This window comes from Copadichromis virginalis, linkage group LG22 (assembly GCF_057382275.1).
Source record: "Copadichromis virginalis isolate Kocher_CV1m ecotype Utaka linkage group LG22, C_Virginalis_male_GT1.1, whole genome shotgun sequence".
Lineage (NCBI taxonomy): Eukaryota > Metazoa > Chordata > Actinopteri > Cichliformes > Cichlidae > Copadichromis > Copadichromis virginalis.
This window is the reverse complement of record NC_140638.1, coordinates 1,955,161-1,980,450: the sequence shown is the minus strand read 5'-3', so window position 1 is coordinate 1,980,450 and position 25,290 is coordinate 1,955,161. Positions and strand designations below refer to the sequence as shown.

The following is a 25,290-nucleotide window of genomic DNA, read 5'->3' as shown; positions in this document are numbered from 1 at the left end:
ATGTCATTTTTTATGCTTTCTACTGTCACTTTTCCTACTTAAACACTCAGTTCAGACACTAAAATCTATTTTCTCTTTGCTTTCCTGAAAACTTCCCTCCAATGGGACTGTAGTGGTAATTCCTTTGTTTGTCCAACCAAACATCCAACAATTTAAAATCTACAAGCCACTGCTGCACTGTGGTGGTATTTTGTATGCAGGCAAAAGAAGTCAAATGTCCAAAACCTGAAAGTTGCATTTTATGGTTTATTTATCCAGTTTGGCGAGCAATAACAAAGATCCATTTCTGTTGCTTACTGCTGCTTCTCCTGTTTTGGTAAAAAAAAAAAAAAAAACAACAAAAAAAAACATTGGCCCTCCCCAGTGCATGCTGGTCCTATACCAGTCCCTTTATTTTTTAGAAAAAATGGCCCCACAGTTCTTCCTGACTGACTTAAGATAAGCAACAAATCAAAGCAAAAAAATTAAACAAGTATTAACCTACAAATAAAACTTGTAAATAACAAAAAATATAAGTAAACCAACAACAAACTTAATTAAAAATAAAGAACAAATCGCTCCAACAAGGACTGCATGAAATTCTCCATCCATCCTTTTCTGGACACACACTGCACATGTGGCCAGTCTGCAGGGCTCACTTGAAATTACACCAGGAAACACAATAATAATGAAACAAGACTTATGAACATACATAAAAACCTGAATTCACCTCTGACCTCATGTGACGTTCACTGTGACTGAGGTTCAGCTTAAAGAGGCACTTTTTAAAAACTCATTTCAAAGAACCTCATTTTAATGCTGACTCATCAGTTTCCTAATCTGTACAATGCATTAAAAAGAAAATGTGCTACTAAAAAAACCCTTAGTCTTAATGCTCTGCACACTGGTAAATATGTTTTGGTAAATCTGGTGCTGTGTGTACATCTGATGGAGACTTCAGGGCTTCACAGGACTGAGCGTCTCGGTCCGGGATACAGCTGTCAGCGACTCAGGTGTCAGAAACAACTGCAGGAACAAGCAACAGTTTTGTTTCATATTTCTTATGTTCAGCAAAACTGAAAATGTCTCCAATAAAACAAAAATATTGGTAAAATATATGTTGTGCACTATTTTTTCTTAATTTTCTAACATATCTCTTATTCCCTGTTCTTGCTGACACCTGTGCTGCAGTAACGTGAATTTCCCCAGTGTGGCTTTAATAAAGTCTGTGTCTAAATAATGAAGCTTTACAAAAAATAACTGTTTAGACTGACGCTGTATAAAATGTCAGGTGCTCTGTGTTTGTCCTTTGGTGTGCGCTGCATTACTGGTCCAGCGTGTAACACGGACCATCAGCACCGGCTCCCCTCAGGGCTGTGTTCTTTCTCCTCTGCTCTTCTCCCTGTACACCAACTGCTGCACCTCCACCCACCAGTCTGTCAAGCTAATCAAGTTTGCAGATGACACCACCGTTATTGGACTCATCTCGGACGGGGACGAGTCTGCCTACAGGAGGGAGGTTGAACGTCTGGTGTCCTGGTGCAGCCACAACAACCTGGTGCTGAATGCCCAGAAGACAGTGGAGATTATTGTGGACTTCAGGAAGCACACAGCTCCACTCCCCCCCATCATCCTGACTGACACCCCCATCACCTCTGTGGACTCGTTCCGCTTCCTGAGTACCACCATCACCCAGGACCTGAAGTGGGAGCCCACCATCACCTCCGTCATCAAGAAAGCCCAGCAGAGGATGTACTTCCTGAGGCAGCTGAAGAAATTCAACCTGCCAACACGGACGATGATGCAGTTCTACACTGCAATCATCGAGTCCATCCTCACCTCCTCCATCACCGTGTGGTACGCTGGAGCCACTATCAGGGACAAACAGAGACTGCAGCGTGTTGTGCGCTCTGCTGAGAAGGTGATTGGCTGCAGACTGTACACCTGTACACCTCCAGGACATTGCGGCGTGCAGCTCGGATCTCAGCTGACCCTTCTCACCCTGGACACAGTCTGTTTGACCTGCTCCCCTCAGGCAGGAGGCTCCGGTCCATCCGCACCAGAACCTCTCGCCATAAGAACAGTTTCTTCCCCTCTGCTGTTGGACACATGAACAATAACCGTATGACTGTTCCCACCACTAACACATGACCCTACGCTGTGTTCACTGCATCATTCCATGTTTGCACTGATCACCACCTGCACTCATGTATATATCTTTCTACGTAGCACTCTTAATTCTTATTCTCATTTTTATTTTCATGTCTATTTAAGCTTAATTTATAACAGTATTTATAACAGTATGTTTGCACTGAAGCACCGCAGCAATTTCCTAATGTTGTAAACCTGCTCAACATTTGGCAATAAAACCCTTTCTGATTCTGATTCTGATTCTGATTTGTCACCGAAACTGACTGTTTATTTATTTGTATTACATCTGCGTGTGAAACACGTTTAACCTTTAACACACTGGCACCAGCTACATACAGGGGAGTGTTTTAAATCAAAAAGATGAAGTAACGTTAGTAAGACATTCATCTGGATTCATTTTGGACACAACTGTAAATGTAAATATCTCAATGTTTCGACCACATTAAGCTTTAATGCTTCCAAAATGAGATTCCTTGTTTCATTTTCACTTCCTGCTGAGATAGTTTCATTCTCTGCATATCTCTGCTCAGTAAAGTAACTGTGTCTGACAAATAAGAGCCTTTTAGGTCGTGCTGTGCTTCCTCATCACTTTGCTGATAGTTAGCAAAGCTGGCTGTAGTGTGTAGCTGCAGGTACTTTTCTCAGTTTTGATCAGGGCACACAAACACTGTTATCCCACACTGACACTGTCCACCAACGTTACACACAGGTAGGACAGATGACGTTTGCTCACTACTTCAACATTAACGTTGTCACTTCGTTATTAGCCTTAGTGCCTAGCTACCATCTTAAACAGCTCAGATCCAGTAATTGTTGATACTTCAGTGTTGCAGGAGCGTTACAGACCTGGGGTCGGTGTAGCAGACCAGTAGTTCACTGATTTCGTGCCAGCTCTGAGGGTTCACTGTTTCCAGAGCTGGTCTCAGCTTTGATGGTTCACTCCAGGGCAATGCACAGTCTGAGTAGAACAATATTAGATGAAATTCTATGATTATTATATAACAGATAAATTATGCAAAACACCAAAATCTCACAGTGAAACTCAGGCCCTGAATACATTAACTGCCACGGCTCTAAGCAACAACAGGTCTGAAAACACAGAAAACTATTATAATCTAAAAGACAGAAAACTTTGACAAATGACAAAAACAGTGTAAAATTTCTTACCAAATTTAATTACAGTTGGTTTTTTGGGTGCCTCATAAATGACTTCATAGCTGTACTTAGACTTGTCATGCTTTGAAATCTCCACATGGGCTCTTATCTCCAAGGTGCCGTCTTTGTTTGTCTCGGTGTCTGATCTCATCAGACCCTTCTCTTCAGTTACAGTCTCCCCGTTACGCTTGATCTCCACGTCGATGGCTCCCTGGCCTCTGGCGATGCATGTCAAGAGGATTTTTTCACCGTCCTTCGAGTTCTGTGCATAACCCTGAACTTGAGCTGGAAGGAGAAAATATAAAGTGATGTCCTCAGGGTGGATCGACACATGAGAACTGTACCTCTGATATTTCCAACTAACTACTGAAAACAGGAGCTCTGCTGGAACGAGCAGGAAATGAATCCAGATGAATGTCTTGAGCATCTGAATCAAAAATACTTTCCAACACTCACAATGTGACTGACTGCTCCTTGAAGATGAGCCAAAACGACACAGCTGTGGCACACCTGTCACGTACCAGCTACACTTTGTGCTCCATCAGTTTTTTTGCTTATTGCACGTTTCTCCTGTTTCTGCAGCAGCGCCTAATCTGACCGCATCGCCCACGTTGACAGCAGGCACTGACTCCAGGCCTGCTGTTAGTAGCATGTCTGTCTGTTTGTTAGCTAGCGAGCAGCTTCCTGTGTGAGCGTGTTACATCCTGTTAGGCAGGTCTGAGCTGAACACATCTTATTGTTTTTAAGAGTTGTAGATTAAATTTAACATGTTTGTGTTGCAAACTGTGTGATTAAGATGATCGATTACCACCATGATTCTGCTCTGACCAATGAACCGAGTCCTGTTTTAGTGTTTTGGGGCTTTTGTTCCCCAGACTGTCTTTGAGTTCCCACGCTTCACTTCATCATGTTATCCGTTTCCTTTGTGACTCGGCAGAGGTCGGGATCACAGTGAGGAACAGACTGCTGCTAACAGAAATGTTTCAGTGTGTGTCAGAAGCTTCAGCTCCTCAGCGCTGCAAAGGTTATTTCATTATAACTGGAAGGCTTAATGAACATATTCACAGAATTCCAACTTTTTAAACTTCTGTGAGGGGGCTGCAGACGAAAAATTAGGTATACACTGACTCTCACATGGCAACGACTTCAGGATATGATCTATAAATTCATAAACCTGCAGACACATCTGCTGAAACTGCTTTTAACTTTACATCCTCATAGAGTAAAGTTCAAATTTCATTAATTAAATAAAATTTGAGTATTTCTTTGAAATTGAAAGCTTAAATAAGTAATTGTTGATAAACTTAGAGTGCAAAATTAAAAATTTACAGCTTACAGAGCTCCACATGTGAGGAAACATTTAAAGCTGTTGTCTTTCTGTCACTTCTGTTTAATCTTTTATTTATGAACCGCAGGTTAAAATCAGCTTTCAGGTTTTCACCACTGCTGCTGTATAAATACTTTTACTCGGGATGGACCGATCTGGTATTACGTATCAGTCAGATCCTGACCTAAATTACTGGATCGCATATTGGAAAGAAATAAAACATGTAATCTGATCCATTAAATATCACAAAAGCACCTCACAAATCTTGCGACATGGCGTAACCCAGGCAGTGACCGGAGCACGTCGGAGCATAACGTATGACGTGATGTTGCGTGCGAGACCTGTCGGCGGTCTGGAGTTCACACTGAAAACATCTGGAGCCTCACTATGTGCTGCCAAACCAGGTGTTGTGCCAAGGTCAGCATCCCAGACAAAATTAGTTCCCACTGCGTTAAATATCTCAAGTTATATGTGATAGAAACAGCTTACACTGACGTCCATGTATCACGGCGTGTTTGCATTTATTTGCACTGCTCTCCACTCTGGATATCTGTTTATGTTCAGCTTTAAGCATAAAAGGGTCCATTTTTTAAAAGCTGTTAAATATAAACATTATTTTGTGCTGATATTGCGCTTCTTTTTTTCAGAACCAAAGAGTTTTTGAAATCTGCAAAAAATTGCATTTTAAAATACTTTTTGAATATTACCTGAAATAGTTAGAGTACAAGTAATGTTAAAAGTTCTGTTAAAAGTTTAAATATAAAGATCAGTATTGTTGAACTGTGAACTAGTTTGGCTGCAGTGTATTTTTTGCATACAAGCATAATAGAATAGTTTTAGTGTTTTGTTTTTTATTATTAAATTTTAGTATGAACTTAGTACAAAATGCAGGAAGACATAAAAACAGTTTTATTGATTATAAAATAGACTATATTAGCTTCATATCAGTATCGGCAGATATCTAAATTCATGATATCGGTATCGGGCATAAAAAGTGATATTGTGCCATCTCGAATAATAATTACCACATAAACACTTCAAATATCAGAAAAATCAACATTTAACTAAATCCAGAGCAGAGACATAAAGTACTGACCTGACCTGAGGTCTATCTGTTAACACACAAAAGACAAAACAACATTTTTATTCCGGCAGTGCTTCATGTTTGATTCTTTTACCTGTATTCATATTTTAAAAAGACATTTTAACAAAAATGTTAAAGAGCAGTGACTACTTTTGACACTGAAAGTGTCCGCTTACACATCACAGCAGACTACTGTCAGGATGATATTTTTTGGACCAAACGGACTCTGAACAGACTGTCCCGAACTAGATGAATAGAATCAGTATCAGGATAATATTAAATAATCATGACTAGGCAGGGAGGTGTTTTGGAGAAGGAGGAGATACAAGGTCAGACGTGAGCGGAGAAGGGGCCTTGAAGGGAGACAACAAGACTGTCACGTCGGTTCTGGAAGAAGACAGTGATAATAATGACGTGTTATTGTTTGGGCATAAAACTTTACAGCCTGAGTGAGCTTCAGACCAACTCTGAAATCATCATCAGACCTCAGTCAGCAGCGTGTTCATTAACATGCAGTATGAATGACTCACATGCTGAAGTGTAATCCTACAGTTTACTGTGATCCAGACTAACTGTTGTTGAAAAGTTTCAGCTCTACATGCAGATGTGTCTGAGTGGAGACGGTGGAGGAAACGAGCTGCACACTATCAGCAAACATCAATCATTTCTGTTCTGCACAGAAAAACTACATTTATGTGCAGCCCGTTCTCACTCCCGAGGCGTGCCGACGTTTTGTCACGTCCCGCGGCGTTCCTGAGGAACGCGAAAGGAGACCTTCGGCGTTCTTATGGTACGCGGTGGGTTATGGCTGGAATCCAGTGCAATGACACTCCCGCGGTAATAGACGTTCCAGCCCTGTATTCCAGCCCTAAACCTACCCATATGGAAAAGATACATATAAATCTTATAAAGTTTGTATCTGTCTTGTATGAAACTTGTATAAAAAGCATATAAGAGTGAAAACAGATATAAGATCCCTTGAAAAATTATATAATGAAACTTGTATGTTTTGGATACTTACTAAAAAAATATATGAAAGTAATGCGAAAGTGACCGCTTTCATGAGTAAATCATGTATGTTTTTACCATTTCTTTTCCATATGGGTAACCTTATCGCTAGCCCTAACCATAACCTTATTTCTGACCTTAACCAGGACTTTAATGACGTTAAATAGTGTGTTTGTAAGCGATTTGAAGAAAAAGAGCGAACATGTGTAGATTGAGTCCAGACGGTTCTCATATTTCCTCATTTTTCCGAGGTCGTCATTTAGGAACGTAGTGGGTACAACCAACATATGTATTAGTATATTGTACGTACCAGGATTGACAACTTTAGATAAGAGCAACAGAACCACAGCTGGAACTGCAAACATCGCAGCCACCAGTACCAGTAGGACTGTAACTGTGGGTCTCAGAGCTCTGCTCCTAACAGTGTCACTCAGCTGAGTTCTCTCTGAAACACAGGAAACATTCACATTGGAACAATTTAAAGACAACAACATGAAATAAGTCATTATTGCAGGCGAGCAACATGAAGAGCAATGTGTTGACTACTGAGCAGGAAAGGAAACCAATAAAATATAGGAATGTAGCGATATGCACGAGGCTGAAGCTACAAAGTGGCAGGCACAGAGAAGGCATCGACACCTCCAGCCTTCTGCATGTCCTCCTTCACCACATCCATGAACCTCATCTGAGGTCCTCCTCTTCTCCTCCTGCCTGGCAGCTCCATCATAGCCACCCTCCCTCCTCTGCACATGCTCAGACCACTTCAGCCTCTCTGACTCGTAGCTGTCCTTCTGATGGACTCATCTCCATCCTTCTCACTCTCAGTGAACATCTGAACATCTTCAGCTCAGCCTCCACCTTTTCCAAACCACCACAGCAGGTCTCACCACCATCTTTCACTTTTGCTGATTACCTTCTGCCACAAATCACCTGAACATCAGCACCAGTACACAGGCCTCTCTCACTTTCCACAATTCTCTTAAACAGGCTGGTTAAAGAGTCCACCGCCGAGCTCCAGTGCTAATGGTCTTGCTTCCCTTCCACCTGCTCTCCTGCATGCACCGTCCTTCTCTCCATCACATCAGCAGCTCTCTCACTTTACCAGTTATAGTTCCTACATTTAGAGTCCTACTCTCAGCTTCACATTCCTGCCTTTCCTTCTCTCTCACTGCCTCCTAACACACCTTCTCCTCCTCCTTTTTTTCGTCTCGTTTGGGTTGGCTTGGAGCGTGGGCTCGTTTGTTCTTTGTTTGTTGCCGTCATCATCGTCGCGGGTAAGTTACCAGTGTCCTTTGTTGGCTCTGTTTCTCTGGTTGGCAGTTTTTTCTTGTGTGGGGGAAGGGTGTTTGTAGTGGGTGTGTTAGTATGGAGTTTAAATTAGAGGAGTTCACCATGAGTCCAACTACGCACTAAGTGATTCAGATCCAACAAGCGCGCCACCCGACTGTTTCAGTAGAGCTTCAGCCTGATAAGAAAGCTATGACACTCTCAGTAGCTAAAGACAAGCTTATAGAAGCTCAGAAAAATGATGAAAGCTTGTCATCCTGTTGGGCTTATGTGAAGGAACCTAAGTGTGGGAAATCTGCATCTTACCTCATTGAGGATGGGGTGCTGATGCGCTACTAGACTCCCAGTTCTGGCTGCACCCATGAGGGAGTGCAGCAAATTGTTTTGCAGTCATTCTGTTCCCAGGTCCTAAGCTTAGCACATGACCACATCATGTCCGGTCAATTAGGAATCACAAAAACATACAACCGTGTCCTCCGTTAGTTCTTCTGGCCTGGTATCAATCTGATGTAGTAAAATTCTGCTGCTCGTGCCACACATGTCAGCTTGCCGGTAAACCAAATCAGGTGATTCCGGCTGCTCCGTTAAAACCCATCCCAGTCGTTCGGGAACCATTTGAGCATGCCATTGTTGATTGTGTTGGTCCTCTTCCAAAAACAAAGTCCGGAAACCAATACCTCCTCACCATGATGTGTACTGCCACCTGCTGTCCTGAGGCCATTCCGTTGCGCTCATTACAAACCCGTGGGATTGTGAAAGCACTTGTTAAGTTCTTTTCTACCTTTGGACTGCCTAAACGCATCCAAACAGATCAGGGCACAAATTTTATGTCTAAAATCTTTGCCCAGGTCATGACAGAGCTCGGTGTCACACACTTCCAGCGTGTATCACCCGGAGAGTCAGGGTGCATTAGAAAGGTTCCACCAAACTCTGAAAAACATGCTTTGCAAATTTAGCATTATTGTGGACATAGCCAAAGTCAGTGTGTTAGCTTCTCAAGGGGATCAACCACTGTAAGAGGTGTGAGGCAGTGTGAACTCTTTCTTTGGGGAAAACCAAAGGTGTAAACCAGCTGTGTGCTGCCTTTTGTTTTGTAGAAGGTATTTAAACCCAGGGCTGTGTTGGAGGGAGAGACTCTGCTGGTCAGTGTCCTGATAGCCGCTCTCTCTCTCTCACCAAGCTTGGGTTTTTATTAAAGGATGTCAGCTCCCACTCACCGTTGTCTGCAGGCTTCATTAAATGAAAACTTCCATAACACATGTAACCAGATATAATGCACAGTAGTTCCCCTAACACTGTATAAAATCTACCAAAAGCTCATGTGATGACCGTGACTGCACAGCATCAGTTAGCGCTCTGTAGTCGGGCTCATAGTTGGACACACCCAGTCTCAAACAGTCAGGAAGGTGTTTGTCAGTCGTGTCTTTCACTGCACAACAGGAGAGGACATTTTTCTCTGCTCACAAGTTCCCAGACGTTGCTCTCCTTTGCCCTCGACTTCAGTTTGGGCTTTTCTTCATCTACAGGTTGCTTGGGCGCAAAGCAGGCAGACTGTTCTGTCATCGATTGTTACAGGAAAAATGATTCTATGTTTCTTTACCTTCTTTTAAATGTACAAAGATGCCCTTTGTCTATGGTTAGATTAGTTTAGAATTATCCTTTTAGACTTTCCCAGCAAAGACATATTGTTTTGGGACATATTGTTTTAGATTGTTTTATCTCTCACAGCTCTCTCCCAGCTCTCTGCTGACGAGACTAGCGCCACATATGGAGTTGTTTATTTTATCTGTTTATTATTTGTTATCCTGTTCTCACTGTCTCTGTGCTCTGTGCCTATAAAAAATGCCAAGCCACTGTGCATGGTGTGAGTTGTTCTTAGCAGCTCACCCGTGTACACGTTTAGCAAAGAAAGTAACTTTGTCTCATTGTGTCTTTATTTCTCCTGGGTTTTTTACAGAGTTTTCTCCTAACATTTCTTGGTCCTTCAAGCCGGAGCGCCTCCATCGTGTCCCATCTCCGTGACCAGTCCACGTTGTTCGCCTGTCGACAGCTCACACACCAGGTGTGTGATAAAAGACCAAGAGCGTTAAATTCGGGTCTTGGCTAACGTCTTAGAAAGCGACCCACGGCGGTGGGGCCCGATCAAGGTGGACCAGACCCGGCGACACTGACCAGGTAGATACAGACACACTGACACAATCTTGCGTAAAAACGTATTTTAAATTCAGGGAATTTAAAATAGCGGAAGTGGCTCGTCGACTGGTAGCTCTGGGAGCTCGTCGACTGGTAGCTTTGGAGCTCTGGGTAGCTCCCCCAGCTGGGTCTAGACTGGGTCTAGGGAGTAAGTAGCTCTGGGAGCTCCCCTTATCATAAGGGTTCCGGTCGCGCGCGCGTCGAAGCTGTGAATGTGAATGTGTGTGTGTATTGTTTTAATTAACGGAGCAAGCTGAATTTTCACGGTCCAATAAGAGACTGAGCTGCTCCTACTGTGTTTTTCTTTTACTGCTGTTCACTGACGTGCTGGTGAGTTGAGAGAACGGTCGAGTTCCGTCTCGTAAAGTTCACACCGCTTTCGGAACTAGTCCGAAAGTAGAAGGGCGTGTGAGCAACCACTCTCGTCTCTAATACCAGCGAAGGTGATAGCAGCTGTATTGTGTATACATTACTTAAACAAAAATAAGTAAATACATAAATAAGATGGGTAATCAAGCAAGTGAAATTAAAACTCATTCCTGCTGACGAGCAGTGGTGAGAAAAGAAAAGTCCAGGGGCCGGACAAAACAATGTCTGTAAATTGAGAGATTTAAGAAAACAAAATATAAACAGTCAGAAGAACAGAACTCAACTACCAGTTTAGTAAAACCAGAAGACGAGACACTGTGCAGTGTCCACAATCCTTTTAGTAAACCATCACTCACTCCTGCAGCCGCATCTGCAGCAACACCCATATCAGGAAGAACATAATAATCCCTTATTAAGTGAAAACTAGAGATCACAGTAGTTTGAGGTAGTTTAAAAGGGTTGAAAACAGACCCCACTGAGTAGATATAAATATAAAAAGTACGAAATAAAGATAAACAAAGGGAAAATTACAGTAGAAATTATCTTTAGAGTATTTGAAATTAATATTGAAATTAATAATAGCAAGGATAACAACTACAATGACTGCTTATGTTGCCGTGCCTCAAGAAGAACAGCATCCCGTTGCAATTCTGTTAGAGGAGAACTTGTAATAGCTGCTAATAAATGACGTGGTGATTAAAAATGACTTGTCAAGTGATCATGCACTGATTAACACATTAGTAGTTTATACAGGTACAACATATGGTTTGCTTATTCTTTTATTTTATTTTATTTTTTGTAGTTTTAGTTTTATTATTTTTCTTCATTATTACTTTTATACTTTCTTTTATTGTATTTTCCTTAATTCTTTTATTCTTTTATTTGTTTCATTCTTTAGACCACATGATTTACATTTCTGCTATGCTGACATTTTGACAATTAAAAATTGCTAAAGATACTTAATAAATAACCTTTACAGACAATTGTTGTATACATTTAAAATAAGTTAAAACAGGAGGGAATATGTTACAGGAAAAATGATTCTATGTTTCTTTACCTTCTTTTAAATGTACAAAGATGCCCTTTGTCTATGGTTAGATTAGTTTAGAATTATCCTTTTAGACTTTCCCAGCAAAGACATACTGTTTTGGGACATATTGTTTTAGATTGTTTTATCTCTCACAGCTCTCTCCCAGCTCTCTGCTGACGAGACTAGCGCCACATATGGAGTTGTTTTATTTTATCTGTTTATTATTTTCTTATCCTGTTCTCACTGTCTCTGTGCTCTGTGCCTATAAAAAATGCCAAGCCACTGTGCATGGTGTGAGTTGTTCTCAGCAGCTCACCCGTGTACACGTTTAGCAAAGAAAGTAACTTTGTCTCATTGTGTCTTTATTTCTCCTGGGTTTTTTACAGAGTTTTCTCCTAACATCGACCAAAGTGAATAAAAACTCACGCTCCTATTCTGAATGAGAGGGGTAGGTTTTCGGCTTCTTACAGACGCCATCTGCCATCTTACCCTGCTACACGGTCTGCAGTTTCAGCCAAACGACTCTGCAGCCAATCAAACATCACGAGACATTCAGAGAAGTGACTGAACTTCTGATAGGTTAAAGTAATATGTTAATAGCCTAAAATGCTTTGCGACCTACTTTCATTGACAGGTTGATCGACTGGTTAGCGAACCCTGCTTTAGTGTGATGTAACAGCCGGGCAGATTTAGATTCTGAGAAAATACAATGAGTACAAGTAACCCCCCCCCCCCCTCAAAAAAAAAAAAGAAATTGTTTTTTGGCTGTTGTTTTTTGAAACTCTCATTCAGTGAGAAGAGATTTAAGAGAGCTACTGTTTTGGCTGAAATGTAACACTTTCACAGCAGAACCACAGTTACCATGAAGCTCAAACTGGGATTTTGACTGGCCTCAGAACTGATTACTGTCTGACACTGATCACCTGATTTTACCTACAGTTTGTTCAAAATTCATTTTAGTTGTAACTAAAATGATACCTAACTTTCAAACAGAACTCCTACACACCAGGTGATACTCAAAGACATAAAGGTATAAGACCAAACTTCTGGGTCACAACTAACTTAAAAGACAAACAAACAAACATTTATTACTAAATCTTCTTACTCTAAACTGGTGTGGCTGTAGCTCAGGTGGCAGAGCAGGTCAGCCACTAATCAGAAGGTCGGTGGTTCGATCCCAGGCTGCCTCCTGGCTGCATATCAAATATCCTTGGGCAAGATACTAACCCCATGTTTGCCTACTGGTGGTGGTCAGAGGGCCCGGTGGCGCCAGTGTCCGGCAGCCTCGCCTCTGTCAGTGCGCCCCAGGGTGGCTGTGGCTACAATGTAGCTGCCATCGTGAATGGGTGGATGACTGGATGTAGTGTGAAGCGCTTTGGGGTCCTTAAGGACTAGAAAAGCGCTATACAAATACAGGCCATTTACCATAAACTCTACTAATGAAGATTATAACAACAGAAAGATTATTAAACACATACGGGCTTCTTCTAGTTGCTTTTTCCCCCTAACCAAGAACATCTTCAGCCATTTGATGCACACATTCTCCAGGTATCTCTTGATGCGCTCTTTCGTGGCCTGATCACTGTCCCACTCTCTCATGGTGAGTTGGGCCTCCTGAATTGCGGCGATCCAGGATTTGGTTTTAGAATCGAAGAAAAGAAGGTCTGTTAGATTTGTATTGTTGATTGTCATTTATGCTTAGAAATATTTAACCACATATGCTTAGAGGTGTATAATCAATTGTAGATTGAAAGAATGTCTCATCCTAGGAGGTCTGTAACAGCTCTGTGTAGCATGAAGGGGGAGTGCGTTCACTCCCGTTCATAAGTTGTCCCTCAGTCGTTCTTGTCTCTGCCTGCTGTAAATACACATAAACAGACACAGACGAAATCTGAAGCAGCTGAACTTTAAAGTTCACAGTTTGAGTACAGACTTGTTCTCCGGCAGCCGAGTGTCTTTAAAATGAGTCGTGTTAACACTGATGGTCCAATGCGGTGACACCTTGAGACATTTAAGGGATCAATAAATTAGAGTTTCACGTTAATTATAACATCAGAAGGACCAACATGAATTTCTTGTCCTCTGATTCGCTCCAATATTATTATTATTATTATTATTATTGGGACTGACTCTCTGTGGAGCCTCAAGTGGACATTACCGGAACTGCAGGTTTAAAAAGCGCTTATTTATCTCATAATGTTGCACAAAATGCCACATTTTCAGCTTTTCAGTCAATACTTTTTTCTATTAACTTTTCTAAACATATTTTGGTTGTTAAGAGTGTAAAGGCTGAGAAAGTAAGATGAGGAGAAGCGTGTAAGAACCGATGAAGACGACTTAATGTCCTTAAATATCAGTGGCTGTGATCTAAATCTAAACACCTACATTCCTCTGTCACATTCTTTTAGCCTGAAATGTGACGACTTTTCATAACGTGATCCAACAAACACACACACAAAAATATGCATTACCAGTCAAAAGTACCACCTTTTCATTCAATGTTCTTGAATGAACATTGAGGGGTGTGCGTGACCCCTGCAAAAGGTTCATTTCTCTATATCAGATGTCCAGAGAGGTGCACAACAATAAGCTTAACAACAACTTTTATTTGTTACTGGGTGAGAATCAGACTTGCGACTCCCGCTCCAAAGGTGTGCAGTCTTGCCACTACACTATCCAGCTGCGTAAAGTGTTCGGTATAAGGCAAATTCAGTGTTAAATCTGTTCTTAACGTAAGGTATATCACTGTGTTTGCCTAAAAAGTTGCTTCTGTTCATCTGGACGTTTCAGTGGGAGAAACGTTTCGTCATCATCAGGTGACGTCTTCAGTCTCAGCTGACTGCAGGTTTCAATCTTATAAACAGGACATTTGCACAATGACTGAAACCAGCCACTGAGGGAACAACGGGCTGGGAGGTCAGTTCCTTGATCATTAATGCAAATTATTCTGTTGTTCCTGCAAGTCTTTAAGTCCTCTCTGATGGAAGTTCTTGTTGCTGGTCTGTAGAAGAAGATTCAGGATGGCTCCTGGGCTTGAGCTTGTTTGGCAGAATCAGCTGCAGGGATGAACAACAGCATTATTTTACAAGTAACACAGACGCTGATCTGCTCTGGCTCATTCTCATATTTTCTTTGGCAAAGCTGTCTCTGCCCTCGCTCTAACTGTGGTTCAGATTCTGAAAACATACAGCAGGCCGGAGTTGTCTCTGTTTTCTGAGGTGGCTGAGGTTTTTAAACATCTGTTGAACAATGCTCAGGTTTGAACTTTGAGAGTTTAAACAAGAGAGAAAAATGTGAAAATGTTCACGCCTGTCTGAGAGAAATGTGTAGTGAGGGGTTTTACAGCCTTAAAACATTATAATATTTAATATAAACAATTTAAGCTGGCTACTTCGTGGATTTCACCTGTCACAGGTTTTTTTTAGAACATAACTCCCGCAATAAGTGATGGACCACTGTATTCTGGATATTTATAATTGAATTTTTATATATCAGAGCTACTTCTTATATTTTGTAAACTTTGTAATATGTTGTATTATTTAATTTAGTTCAGTTAATTTAGTTTAGCTCAAAACCTACAGGTTCGATATTTATTAGTAAAATAAATGAAATCAAATTTTAAAAGATGTCATATCCATCACATTTATTAATGTGTAACAGCTAGCATCGATCGTCTAGGTGTGGGTCCAGCGTTGTGAGACCGATCCCACGCTGGTGCATCCCCCTCGGTATGTCCACTTTTTACTATCCTATGTTAACAAACTGTGAAGTGCATCAGAGATACTTACAAGAGACGCTAAAAATCTGCTACTATATCCATGGACTCTGTGAAGGGAAAAAACAAAGTATTCAGCTGCAACATGAGTTTAAAATCAGTCAAACCAGAGTACAAAATTATGTGACTTATAATTACAATCAACAATATTCCACATATGGACACCACGGCGCCAGCTGCTCAGGCCCAAGGCTGGAGCCGAACAACAACTCCCTGATAACGACTGTGTGATGACTATTCTTCCCTTCCAATGCAAGGCCACCTGGGTTGGCTGGAAGACTGTTTATCTAAGGCTGATAGGGCGAAGGACACTGTCTCAGCTGAACTATGGACACGCACACATACACTTACACTGATAAGCACTCACACATCCCCCCTCCCCTTCCAACGCCTTCGATGCTTGTTGCCTCCTGGGAACACGAGGCGGGTCTGAGCCCGCGCTGGAGAGTCGGCGCAGTGGCAGGATGGCTGCTGTGTTGCCTGGGATTACTCCTTTTCCCTACCCAACCCTGTTGCTGGTCACGTGCTCCATAATGTGGTGCTGTGGACATTTATGTGCTTTCTGTGCAGAGGAGTTTTTTTGTTTCCTGTTCTCGCCCAGCATGAGCAGAGGTCTCTTTTTTCCTCTTGTACTTTCCCATTGTAGTGTCCATTTCAGTGGTTTTCTGTAATGCAACCGTTCTCTGACTTGTATCCCCATGTGATGTCTGTGTTGTGTGTGTAAGGTCGGGGGCGGGTTCATTCCACTGCAGGGCAACCTGCCACTGCATGTGGCGAATAAACTTTGAACTTGAACTTGATACAACACGTTAGCTGAGACAGACTTACGGTTGCTGCCTCTGAATAGTTCGTCGTCAGCATCACGTCCTACAAACAGACACAAAATGTTAAAGTTCGTCCTTTGCTGTAGGTGCTGCTACACTTCCTGTAAAGACGACAAACATTTTGAGCTGAATGAAGCAAAACAGCAAACTCATGTGATGTAGTGATCGTTCTGATGTGAGGTCATTCCTTTCATTGCTTATTGATCTGTTTCCAAATGGTTATGGTGATAATAATAATAATAATGGATTGGATTTATATAGCGCTTTTCAAGGCACCCAAAGTGCTAAGTGGTGCTGTCATGTAGTTAAGAGTGGAAGAGTATACACTGGGTTATATTAGTAGTCATAAATAGAAACATGGTAATTCCCCAGTGTTCCTGAACATCTCACATCAAAGGGTCCTGGAGAAAAGTGGAAAAAGGACCAAAGACTGAAAATGAGTCGATGTTCCTAAAAACATTTTTTTGTTCCCCACAAAAAAGGTAATCTCTCTCTCTCTCACACACACCGAGGTTATTTAAGGACAAACTGCTCCACATGTGAGGAAACATTTGATCTGATCTGTTTGTTTCTTTTATTTATGAACTGCAGGTTAAAATCAGCTTTAAGGTTTTCAGCACTGCTGCTGTATAAATATTATTACCACATCAAATAATAAGAGCTTATGTGTTAAAACTTAAATTAAAAGATAACGTTTACCAAAAACCAGAGCAGAAAAATAAAGTGTTTACCTGGTATAGTGGTGTAAACAGCCAGAGGTAAACCTGTAAACACACACAAAAGACCAAATGACATTTATTCAGTCAGTGCTTCATGTTTGATTCTTTTGATCTGTTGATTTTAACAGAGTTAAGTTAAAGAGCAGTGACTCCACAGAGAAACTGAAAGTCAAAAGTACGTCTGAGTTTTTCTTCTGTTTGTTTCATAAAGTGAAACTGAGCAGCTGTCACAGAGAGGAACCTCTGTCCTCTGCACACACCTGACAGCAGCCATGTTTCACCTGTCGGGCTGAGGTGTGAACCACTGCAGGGTGGAGCCAAAGCTCACAGCTGGCTGTGTGGAGCCCAGCTGTTGTAAAGGAAGGAGCTCAGCAGCAGACTGAGCTGCACAAACAGAGGAGAGAGCAGGAACCAAAGATCTGCTGTGCTGCTCATTTAAAGGAGTCGCTCTTAAAGACCTCACTACGCTTTATTTCAAACTTCACCACTAGTTGGCAGTGTTTCACAGGAAGTGTCAGGAGCAGTTCCTCCAGTATGGAAGCAGTAGATGCAGTATTTGGGATGTGAGCAGGTGCTGTGGTGGTTTCACTGAGCAGGAAGGTTGTGGGTTCAAACTCAGCTGGAGCCTCTCTGTGGGTTTGTGTTCTCCCACAGGTTAAACATGCGCTCGTTACATGAACTGCTGACCTACACTGACCACAGGGACCAACATGAGAGCAGAGCTCTCTGAAGGGACCTGAGTCACAGACTGTCTGTGATCCTGCAGGGACCAAACTGACAGACAGCTGCTGTCCTGTTACTGTCAGATTAAAGGTGTTAGAGGATGGGCTCAGACTGACTCGAGTCTCTGAGCATCAAAGTTCATAAGAGAAAAATAAAGATGTTACCGTTGTTGTCGTTGGCTTCATGTCTGCGTCCTGTAAACAGACGTAACACAGACTGTCAGTGATGATGGATGAACTCAGTGGTTTGTTCTACATGCAGATGTGTCTGAGTGGAGACGGTGGAGGAAACGAGCTGCACACTATCAGCAAACATCAATCATTTCTGTTCTGCACAGAAAAACTACATTTATGTCCCAGAGGGCTCAAAGTTATTGGATCAGAAGCTGCAGACAGGAAAGTCTGACATCATGTCACATGACTGTGACCTTTGACCCCCTCATGGAGTCCTAATAGAATACTAAGTGAAGTGTTTGAAGGCTGACAGACTGGAGCAGCTGATATTCAACATTTCTTACATTCATTTCAATGATTTTCTTCATGTGTTTCAAATGTGATGATCAGTAACAGAGCTCCATGTCATCACTGTCTGAGACCAGGACAGTTTCATTTTTACAGGATACAAAGACAAACATTTTAGCTCCACTCAGCAATAATTACACACAACAGCACACTGGACTTACCAAGATAGCCTTTTTTATACAAGATCACACAGGCAACAACAGCAACAAGAGCAACCACAGCCAAGGCTCCTCCCACTGCAGCAGCGATCAGAGCTCCAGGTCCATGTTCCTCCGGAGGGTCACCGTTCTCTGAAACACAGACACAAGCTTCAGGTTGAGGTCACTGTCAGTTATTTGCTGCTGTTTGTTACTGAGATGTAGATTTGAAGCCACAGTCATGATGGAGTCAGTGATCTGACAGCAGTGATGTGGAGCAGCAACAGGAGGTCAGTGAGAGGGGACGGCACTGAAACTGTTCATATCTGCAACTATTCAGTGATGCTCTGGAGGAGATCGCTGCTCTGCTTCTTCAGGGCTGCAGAGCTGGGCTACATGTGACATGCTAGCTTAGTTCTAGATGGACTGACATGGATCTGACCTCAGGACTGTGATCAGGACAGAATGATGCAGATCTGCTGGACACAGAGGAGCTCCAGGCTCTGACTGAAGAAACAGAGTTATGATCAACAACAGAGGCAATAAATAAAGTTTCTTACCCCAAGTCTTTGTAACATCCACACCGATCGCCTCATGAAAGACTTCACAGCTGAACTTTGACAGGTCAGACTTCAAAATCTGCACATGGTCTCGTCTCTGGAAGGTCTCATCGTTATTTGGAAGAACTCCTGAGCTCTTCAGGCTGTCGTCTGCAGTCAGAACACGTCCGTTCCTTCTGATCCTCACGATGATGTCTTTGGGGTAGAAGCCTGTGGCGAGGCAGGTCAGGATGAGGTTTGTCTCCACTTTGGCCTTCTTTGCAAACATGTACACATCAGGTGGAGCTGGAAGCAGGAAATGGAAACTGTGTCACCACATGTGGTAACTGTAACACTGATTTAATGAATTTATCTGTGACACATTAAAGAATGAACCAGCTGGTACTGGATGTCTTATATGAGCTGTAAGTATTAAAGCTTCGGTCACACAAGAGGAAAAATAGGTTGGTAACCTCCATGAAAACTGGTTGGGAGTTGGTCGCACTGCTTTTCTTCTTTATTCTTTGTGTTGTGAATAATAACTCTGTGAATAATGACGCGTCACCAAAGAAGAAAATATCTAATTGGCTGAGAAAAACTAAAAATGTGACTGGCTGAGTTTACCTCATTTTATTCTGAGAAGCTTCGAGGAGCAGCTTCCATAAAAGACACTTGATTGTTCATTTATTTATGACAGTGGTTTAATTCTGTACTCTGATTCTGGTCTGCAGAGATCTCACAGACGAGCTGCAGATACAGCTTTCACAGAGTGAGACCTGATCTGTTAAAGTTTAAACCTGCAGAGAGGCTCTGCTTCATTTTACAAACATGTCCACATGGATCACACAGGCTGCAAACATGCAGATGTTAAAGTGACACATTTATTGAAGGAATATTTTCGTTAAATGTGTGAGCATATTTCTGCCAAACAAAGGACGTTACATACAGCTCATTTATACTTAACTTTAAAAATAGAATCAGTTATTTTTTAATTGTTCTTTTTCATTCATCCATTTTTTTTTGCTTATCCTCCTCCAACTTCTCTTGGAAAACACCAAGGTGTCCCCAAGCCAGCCGAGATATATAATGTCTCTCCTGTCCTGGGTCTCCTCTGGACACCCACATCTATGCTGATCTCACCTGGACCCACGACACCAACACCCTGGCAAAGAAGGCCCAGCAGTGGCTGCACCTCCACCTCAGGAGGTGCAAAAGTTAAAAAATAGACTAGACAGCAATTTAAAACAAAACATTATTGATACTTTTTAATGTGAAATGTTGTCACACACTGACCTAAAAATTTCATGAATTTATAACTTTTAGAACTAAAACTACTCTACAGGCTCCACTAATAATGAATTTAAAAACAATTTTTTTCATGTAATACATACATTTCTGTTTGAGCTGCTGTTGTCCATAATTCACAAACTTGCTCAGCCAATCGATGCACTCGTTCTCCAGGTATCCCTTGGTGTACTCTTTCAGGATCTGGAAGCTGTTCCACTTCCACTTGGTGGGTTCTGCCTCGGGAATCGGAGCGACCCAGACTCCATTTTTATCATCGAAGGACAGGAAGTCGTCTCCATCGTAGGCGTACATCCACATGCCTCGGACAAACCTGAGCGTGCCGTCAGGCTGCGTCTCACCCTCACAGCCCACCATCCTCTGAAGAATGTGAGGGTCTGAAACACAGGAGGGTGAAATTAATAAATAATGTTTAAATAAACATCAGAGGAGAAAATATGATGATGAACATAAACATAAAAACGTTTTAATTTAAACCAATAAGCAGGAATAATTTGGTCCCGAGTTGGAACTTCAAGTGGAAACATTTCTCTACAGTTACTTGATTTCATGCTTTGTTATTGATTATTGATCATTCAGAGTTCATGGATTGTACCCGAGTGATTAAATCATTAAAACAAAGCAAAGACTTACTGCTTGAGTCATTCTGTCTCATTCGCTCCATCAGGATGTTGATGTTGACCTTGAACCACTGCTGCTTGCTCTTGCGGGACTGTGTGCCTCTATCCCAGTAAACAGCAGGTAAACGCTCTCTCATCCACTCCTGTTTGGGAACTGTTACCTGATGCTCGCTGTCAAAGTAGTCGATCATCCTGTCGTCCAGCAAACCCATGGCTGTGAACTCGTGGATGCCCGGGAGGCCGACAGGTTTGGAGAACGCCGTGTAGATGTAATGGAGGGAGTGAGTGTCTGAAAGTCACACAGGAGGGAAAACACAGGAGCAGGATGGATGAGCTCTGATGTTTTTACTGGGCAGGTATGTTTGCAGATCCATGGATCAGAAGCTCTGGCCCTTTGCTATTTCAGTCATGAACAATCAGTGAGCAGCAGTAAATAATCAGCTGTGTTATTTCTGTCACAGTTTGCAACTGAACGATTTTTCTGTTCTTGCTTCTTTCAAACTGTGCAGGTCAGAATAAGTCAGGGATTTGGACCCAAACCTTCGTCTCCAACATCATAAAGACTAGGGATGGGTATCGAAAACCGGTTCTTGTTGAGAACCGGTTCCCACTGTTTCAGTTCCTTGGAATTGTTTGCCATTTTTGCAAACGATTCCCTTATCGATTCCAGTCACCACGTTGCGGAGCGTCATTTACCTGGCAGGAAACATGGTGCGAAAGCGGCTCAAACGCTCAAAAGTTTGATTATACTTTATGAGAACCGATGACAACAGGGCAACTTGCAAAGTAGAGATTTCATTTAAGGGAGGAAACACTACGAATATCAAAAGCATTTGCTCACAAAACAGACGATGACCTTAAATGAATGTCGTGTTTTTAATTCCGCTCCGGACTCGTGAATCTCAACCCAGCAGCAGCGGTAACGTTTGCACGTCCTCTCCCGTTAATGCGGCAGGTAAATAATCAACTAACAGTGCATATTATGTTAGCGCGATCTGCCTTATTACAAACCTGCCATTACTGTGCATTTAGTGACCATGATGAGAGACAGAGTCTGGCTCAGATGCTGGCAGTTCTCGCTGCAGTCTGCCGGTAGCGTCTCCTTTCAGGCAGGATAGATGAATGTCACCGAGCAGTGACTCAGTTTGTGGTCAAAGGTTTGCACCCGTTTGCCACAGCAGATGATTTTCAGTAAGTGAATGTGTTTAATTGTAGGCAGGACATTACTGGATATTCTTGTGTAATTGCTACAGAAGAATATTTATTTTATTATTTTACATTTACAATTTTTCCCCGGGGACCCTGTGACACACCATTGAAGAGCCGTAGGCTGGATCTCTTAAGATCTCACTGTTGGGTTTGTAAGGCCATGTTACTCCTAAATTTCTACCTTGTTCAAAGAGAAGATATAAAACAAAGTTCTGAGCTAATCGACCTTAGTGTTCTCCTTTTAAAAAGAATCGATAAAGAATCGAATCGTTAAACAGAATCGAAAATGGAATCGGAATCGTGAAAATCTTATCGATACCCATCCCTAATAAAAACGTCTTTCTTTGAAGCTTCAACCTGTAATGCAGTGATTTCAGTCTCAGCTACAAACTTAGAAATGCAAACATCCAAATACACTGATAATAACTGAGGGTTGACTGCAGAGTTCTTCAAATTTTCTCTGAAAGGAAAAAAAACATCGAACTAGTTTCTTTAATTGTTAAAGAAAATAAAAAGTTTTGTTAACAAGTGTTTTTTACCCTCCCACCATCCCAAACTTTAACTCAACCTCAGCATTACTTTAAACTCAGAGCCCGGATCATTTTTATTAAATGTTTAATTGTTTTTAATAGTTTGACATGTTGAGGTGAGTTTGTGTCCCTGTGTTTGTCATTGTTGGAGTCAAATTGTTAAATGTTAAATTGTGTTACTTAAATTTGTAAGTCTTTGTTCAAACTATATGATCAATGACTCCTCCCCAGCCTGTTGAATGGTGCGGGAGGCTGTAGTGTTTTATTACAGGCACATCCTGTGTGAGGGTTCTGTTTGCTTGTTTAGTAACTTCCTGCCTTTATGACCCTTTTGTGGGCAGGAGGTCACACAAACGCACCCCCAAACACACACACACACACACACACACACACACACACACACACACACACACGTATACACACACACACACACACACACACACACACACACAGCACCTTATCTTTTATAACCATGGAAGGGGGGGGGGGTTACAATGGGAGGTGCTTGTGTGTACTGTAACTGTTTTCAATAAAAGGCGGCGAGGAAGACCTAGTCTACTGTCACCAACATCAAAGGACCAGGAAGGGATGGGGAAAGCTCGTATCCCAACAGCAGATTGCAGAGTAAACACTGCCACCAGGTGGCAAAGAGGAGTGATACACCTCCTGCTGTCGGGCCTGCAGGTTTATCCCTGTGCTGTTCTCCTCTGTTTAGTGGCGGACAAATCATTTTTTCTTTTTACTGGCACGAATAATTTCTTACTGTGACACCTGATTGTTCTCTCGTTTTAGTTTTAGTAATATTTTTTATTAAAAGGTTTTGTATTATTCCGCCAGATGCATTTTTAGATAAATAGTTGTATACAGTGGTCCCTCGTTTATTGCACGAGTTACCTTCCAAAAATAACCCGCAATAGGCAAAATCCACAAAGTTGTGTTGTGTTACTAAAGTATGTCAATGAAAAAATAACTGTAAATTCAGAGAGGTGAGGTTGAGCTGAAAAGAACGATACCAAGCAAGGCATCATTGTGTTTGTGAATGAGCCGCCCCATGTTGTGCAGCTTTCTAGATTTTAAACTTATTGGGCTCCATATTTATTTATTATACAGGCTGTACAGCACATAGAATCAAAACTCACATGTTTTATGGAACTAAAATGTGTAATTAACTGGGCTACAGAAAATAAGTTAATAAGTTATAGAATATATTTATATGAAACGCGTATGCTCAGTGAATCAATCTAACCACACGTAACAACTGCATATGTGTTTGAAAAAAACAAACCCATTTGATTTCCATCACACTCTCGCGCTACCTTCAGACAATTTCTCTAGCTCCGCCCCTGATCAGGGTTATATGGATCAGGGGCGGAGTTTCTCTCTGAAGTTTGTCTCTGACACCACATTTAACACTGAAACCAATGAATAACCTGCACATTTAAACGAACATAACTAAAAGTCAACTTAGCTGAAAATAAACAACGTTTTTAACGACGTCACATTTTACTTTCGATTTGAACCCGCCTCATCAACAAGTGTAAAAACACTAAAACTCACCGCTGTTTACCGTCGGTACCGTCCCCACAAGGACCAGAACTGCGATCACGAACATTTTAGTCCAAATTAAGTCATCTTATCCGGAATGAACTGAGATTTATTCCCCTCCGTTGCCCCGAATATTCCTCTCCGTGTCCGCTCCTCTCTGCTTCCTTGTTCTGAGTTGAGTGATGCATTCAGGGGCCGCGCGTAAACTTCAGACGCATTCAGGCCCACCTGTCTCCGTTTTTTCGTTTAACTGACAAAAAATAGACTTTACCTTTACTGCGCTTTAATAGAGAAATGTTCAATATTCACAGGTGAGCGTGGAACTGAAAACTAACCGAAGAAAGACGCAGGTGAGACTCTACATATATATAAAAAAGAAAACTCAGTAAGACCTGCCACAAACGCTGCTGTGGGTTGTTGCAGTGTGTCTCGCCCTCATTTTTAAGGATGTTTCATGAACAAATACTCATACACTCATACCGCATTAACACTTCAAATCTTAGCGAGTTAACGCAGCTCGCACCATGCGAGGGCTGCACGGGGGCAACGCGTCAACGCAGTTAGGTTGTTAATGCGTCAGCGCCGTACAGCCCCTCGCATGTGGCAACCCATCTAAGCCAAAAATTGGCACTTTTCTAACCCTTTAGGTAAAGAAATGGCGTAATAAAAACGCCGTTTAATAATTTAAAATGCTGAAAAAAAACGGTGTTTGCCCCGACAGACTGGCGCCTGCAACGCCCCTTCTGAGTGATGGAAAAAACGCCGTTTTCGTCTGTCTTTGAACGCCGCTTTTTATGTCACTCAGCAGAAAGCAGCGTTCAAAGACAGACGAAAACGGCGTTTTTTACGGTGTTTTGTCTCAGCTGTGATGGTGTTTAAAACGCCATTTTGTTTAAATTATGCAGGGCACTCCCCATGGTTCCCTCATCCAATTACTTTCAACTCATTTCACCCAATCAAAGAAGAAGTGCAGACCACACTAATGCATCACGATTCACTTTGCTGCAAAGTGACTGCCTGTTTGGTACCAATGCTTGTCACAGTATCGACTTGTATTATAATCCCACTATGCACTTTGATGTGTTTAAAGTAAGATCAAACAAACAAATGACAGAATGCTTTTTCTGAAACCTTAGCTGTGTCTGTTACGGTAGCTCGGCCCATTTCTTAGCTTCTTTCTTATTTTCCTCATTTTAAGGTTCACATAATTGAGGAAGGAGAGTACAAACAACCATTGGTCCAGAAGATCTTGGTCAAACA

The 25,290-nt window shown here is 41.9% G+C and overlaps 1 protein-coding gene across 1 annotated transcript; it reads right to left on the bottom strand.

The window, feature by feature from the left end:
- Window positions 1-359: 359 nt before the first annotated feature.
- Window positions 360-24,204, bottom strand: LOC146682358 (major histocompatibility complex class I-related protein 1-like). Its single transcript, XM_085445606.1, has 9 exons — window positions 24,043-24,204; window positions 20,760-21,035; window positions 20,213-20,503; window positions 18,843-19,127; window positions 15,621-15,645; window positions 11,737-11,756; window positions 3,298-3,570; window positions 2,977-3,088; window positions 360-1,005 (listed from the first exon to the last, which is right to left on the bottom strand). The coding sequence occupies exons 1-9, from the start codon at window positions 24,095-24,097 to the stop codon at window positions 996-998; spliced, it is 1,347 nt and encodes a 448-aa protein (XP_085301732.1). The 5' UTR covers window positions 24,098-24,204; the 3' UTR covers window positions 360-995.
- Window positions 24,205-25,290: the final 1,086 nt, after the last annotated feature.